This window comes from Eurytemora carolleeae, unplaced genomic scaffold (assembly GCF_000591075.1).
Source record: "Eurytemora carolleeae unplaced genomic scaffold, Eaff_2.0 scaffold609, whole genome shotgun sequence".
Lineage (NCBI taxonomy): Eukaryota > Metazoa > Arthropoda > Copepoda > Calanoida > Temoridae > Eurytemora > Eurytemora carolleeae.
Genome location: NW_019396624.1, coordinates 140,811 through 144,629, shown reverse-complemented (window position 1 = coordinate 144,629; position 3,819 = coordinate 140,811). Strand labels below are relative to the sequence as shown.

Here is a 3,819-nt window from a genome sequence, read left to right as displayed (position 1 = left end):
TTAACAAATCGAACTTAAAAAAAAATTTCATATTTTTTTCCACGGGCAACGCCGGGCCCTTCACATAGTATTTAATATTTATATATACAAGATATAAAAGAACTTGGTTGAAATGAAACTCAGACATCATAATATGAATTTAAAGGGCCATATGATTTGTAATTTCAGGTGACATTTTATTTAAAAGGGGTATGCCCAATGTACAGCGGTAATCTATCTTTAAACATTTGAGCACAAATTATGAACAAATACTTGTATTTCTTTCACAAACTCTGATTTGTAATCTCTGTATTTTTGCAACTCGATATTGTATACTTTAGATATTTCAAACTATGAATTCTGTTAGATCAAATAATCTAAGTTTGAAATATCAAATGTTTATACCATCAAGTCGCAAAGATATAGGGATTAGAAAATTTGAGTTTGTGGCACAGACTCAATTCCATCATAATATTTCTGGCGAATTTTTTTCTAGTAAAAGTGACTAGACGAAGACGTGATTTAAGTCGATTCACTTGAAAATATGTCTACAGTCCACATAAGATGACATATATTTGAATAACTAAGCACAATTTACTTCAGAGTTAGAAAGATCGACATTTCTTCTAATTTAGGAATTAAATGAAAGCGTGTAATAGACTTTTGAGTGCCGATCTAAATTGAAGCATATTTAGATTGAAAGCATTTACAACAGTAACCATTAACTTTCTTAATTTTTTCCCTCAAATCAGCGACCACTTATAAAAAAAAAATTATCAATTATCAATTATCAATTTTCAGATTGAAAAAATAAGAAAACATCAAAAAAATTTTTGAGGAATACTGTTGAAAATCGGACATGCAACTCGTCAAATGAGGGTCACTTGAAATTACGTCGCCAGTAATGACACTCTGTACTATGGAATTAAAGTTTACTTAAATTATAAGGAACAGTCCCTTTAGTAGATAATTTTTAACACTTACTGTCCCGTCTGCCCCTGGTCCAGTTGAAAGTCCTACAACTTCAAGAGCAGCTCCAACCGCTGCTTCAGATTTATCCAAAGCCCCAACAAGACTAAAAAATATTCTGTGAATTAAAAACCGTTGATCGACTTTAAAAATACTTGTTTGACATGGACTTACTAACTAATTTAAGATAATAAGTTGATTTCTGTCATTACTGGTCATTAGTCAAAATTTTCTTCGTTAAACCTCCCCAACCGGACCCCTTATCCACATCAGACAAGACAAGGCCTTAACGATATTTACTGTTATCCTGACTATTCCGATACCCCTTTTTAGAAATTGCTAATGCAATTTTAAAAAAAATACAATTTGACTAACTTCTCTAAAACAACAAGTTCTTGTTTAGCCTCTCCTGGGGTTGGGCACACTGCACATCTATCAACTGCTGCAATACTGTCTCTTTCTGCTCCTCGGCACTTTGCAAAAACTGAAATATTCTTTCTTGCGCTTGATAATTCTGTTTACGATTCTAAAAACTCCATGGTTATGAAACCCCAAAATGACTAGTTATAATATATTTACAAATGTTGTGTTTTGGTAGAATAATTACCAGTTGAATTTCTGCTCTTGTTTTTTAATACTTGATAAATAACTTTTACTTTGTATGAATAATTTTTTATATAAAAAATAATAAAAAGTCTACCTTTATTGCATTTATTTCTCTGCGAAGGTATATTTTGTGCTACGCTTCCACTATTTGTTAAAAATGAACAATTCTTTACTTGTTGCGCCAAGGCAACCAGAGTTTTATCAGCTGTTCCAGAACAAAGCTGTAAAACAATATATTTAAAACAAATGAGGTTTGTGCAGCTTACATGAAAGTCCACAATATAAATTCACTTATCCAAGTTTAGGGGAAAAAATACTAACCCCATTATCTTGAGTTTTTTGTGCACAATTTTTGGGAACATCTATTATGATCTTTAAATATATTAGACAAAATTTAAACATTTTGTTCTATTGAAAACGGCTAATGACAGTTGGTCCTATCAAACACTGAGAAATATATTTTACAATAAAAAATCATACACAAAATGTACTCAACCGTCATTAAATGTTTGCACATATAAAGAAACCGATTATTTTCCCAAACTTTAAAATTCAAATCCTTATAGCAAATCAACCTGATGGTGTACATCTTTGATAATTATACCTTGGCATATTATATATCCAGATTCCATAGTTTAATATATCAAAGGTCTACGAGACGAATACGATATCAGGTGGCAAAAATTACAGTTTGAGGCAAGTGTTTAATCCTTTTAGTACTATTTATCAATAAAAAACCTAAATTAAAAATACTAAAAATAGTGTAGGCCAAGCTATCGAAAAAATACTCTTCCTACTTGTCACTTCAAAGAAAAACGAAGAAATTCTATCCTTGAAAATTACCTCTGTAACAGTCTTTCCGTTTCCGAAAAGGGTCAAGTACATCGTCCTAAATGTTTAAGTTTTACATATTTTTTTTCTTTCATATTTTTAGTTTTCCCAACCTGAATTTATCCGTTGCATTCCTGCACTCGGATATTTGCAGCTCCTCGGCAGTGTTTAAAGAATGGTTGCAGGAGGATTCAATTTCGACTTCACACTCAGAGAGTACAGTGGCTGTCTCTGTAATCAATACAAAGGTCAAAACTTTTGTATTTTAAATCTATTCATAATGCGATAAGTAGGTTACCCTTCTCTGATGGTTTAATTTAGGTCTTTCTTTGAATCATTTCTTAATCATCTCTGAGTGGATTTCCCGTTTGTTCCAGATTTTAAATTAAATCATTCAATTTAAAAGTTTACTCTTTACGTTAAGCCACATCGGCTGACCACTAAACCAAAAGTTTAAGTCTCAGAATATTTTCTATTTCGTAATTGTTAACGTTATTATCTTCTCCTCATACCCACTGTAGAATCATTTCTGACAGATTTCCCCGAGCATGTAAGATTAGTAAAGTCCCCTCCCAATGTGTTGACAAGAATAATGAATGGTTCCTTGAAGCTGGTTTTCTTATTATTTTTACTGCCTATTGAAAGGCTGGCGGCTAGAGCTCTAGACGAAATCTGGAAAAAGTTTCTTGCTTGATTCCCAAATAACACACCCAACTCAGCCAAATCCTGACAGAAGTAGAAAGGATTTAAAATGTATTGAAGATGTGTTTGACATTTTTTGATATTATTCAAATCTTACCTTGATGCAGCTATCCGAAATTGCTTGTCTAGTGCTGAATGATTTTTGTATTTTTTTTTTCTTAATTTTTTCAGTGTCACCACCAGGGCTCTTTTTTTGGTTTTTCTCTCTTTCTTGATTTTTCTCAAATTTGATAATTTTAGTTTTCTTCTGGGATTTCTTTTTCTTCAAATTAAGTTTATTCCTTTTTTGTCTTATTTTTTGCTTTTTATTACTAGACCCACTTTTTGTCTCAACATTATTTTTTTTTTTATGTTTTTCCACATTCTCAGAATTTGTATCATTTTGTTCTACTTTCTTAATACCTCTTGCTGTTCTTTCTAATGTTGGATTAGCATTAAAATCCACAGCTACATTATTGCCATCTATGAAGCAAGGATTTGTATAATATTTTAATTATTTTTAATTTTTATTTATATTAACTTATAAGAGGTAAATGTATGCCTACCTATCATGGCACTTGTAGAAAAAGTACCTAAAGTAAAAAAGTATGAAATATTATTAATCTTTAGAAAATTTATCTAAAAAGTATTTTTACACAAAATAAAATGTGCTGCCTACCGCTCACAAATGAAGCATGAATGCTAAGGAAAACGCCAACTAAGGCTATGTTTAAAACTCTCATTTTATCTTTT

At 31.1% G+C, this 3,819-nt stretch overlaps 1 protein-coding gene and 1 long non-coding RNA gene across 2 annotated transcripts in view; both read right to left on the bottom strand.

Moving 5' to 3' along the window:
• Nucleotides 1–3,294, bottom strand: part of LOC111706495 (mucin-5AC) — a 12,031-nt gene extending 8,737 nt beyond the window's left edge. The window contains exons 1-7 of the mRNA XM_023479384.1: nucleotides 3,185–3,294; nucleotides 2,898–3,111; nucleotides 2,499–2,616; nucleotides 2,398–2,443; nucleotides 1,649–1,775; nucleotides 1,324–1,432; nucleotides 964–1,054 (exon numbers count right to left, since the gene is read on the bottom strand). Coding sequence (XP_023335152.1) covers nucleotides 964–1,054; nucleotides 1,324–1,432; nucleotides 1,649–1,775; nucleotides 2,398–2,439 — 369 coding nt within the window. The 5' untranslated portion in view covers nucleotides 2,440–2,443; nucleotides 2,499–2,616; nucleotides 2,898–3,111; nucleotides 3,185–3,294. The remainder of the gene's footprint in view (nucleotides 1–963; nucleotides 1,055–1,323; nucleotides 1,433–1,648; nucleotides 1,776–2,397; nucleotides 2,444–2,498; nucleotides 2,617–2,897; nucleotides 3,112–3,184) is intronic.
• Nucleotides 3,295–3,498: 204 nt separating this feature from the next.
• LOC111706490 (uncharacterized) lies at nucleotides 3,499–3,819 on the bottom strand. Its single transcript, XR_002766245.1, has 3 exons — nucleotides 3,746–3,819; nucleotides 3,633–3,659; nucleotides 3,499–3,549 (listed from the first exon to the last, which is right to left on the bottom strand). It is a non-coding gene; the product is annotated as an uncharacterized LOC111706490 (long non-coding RNA).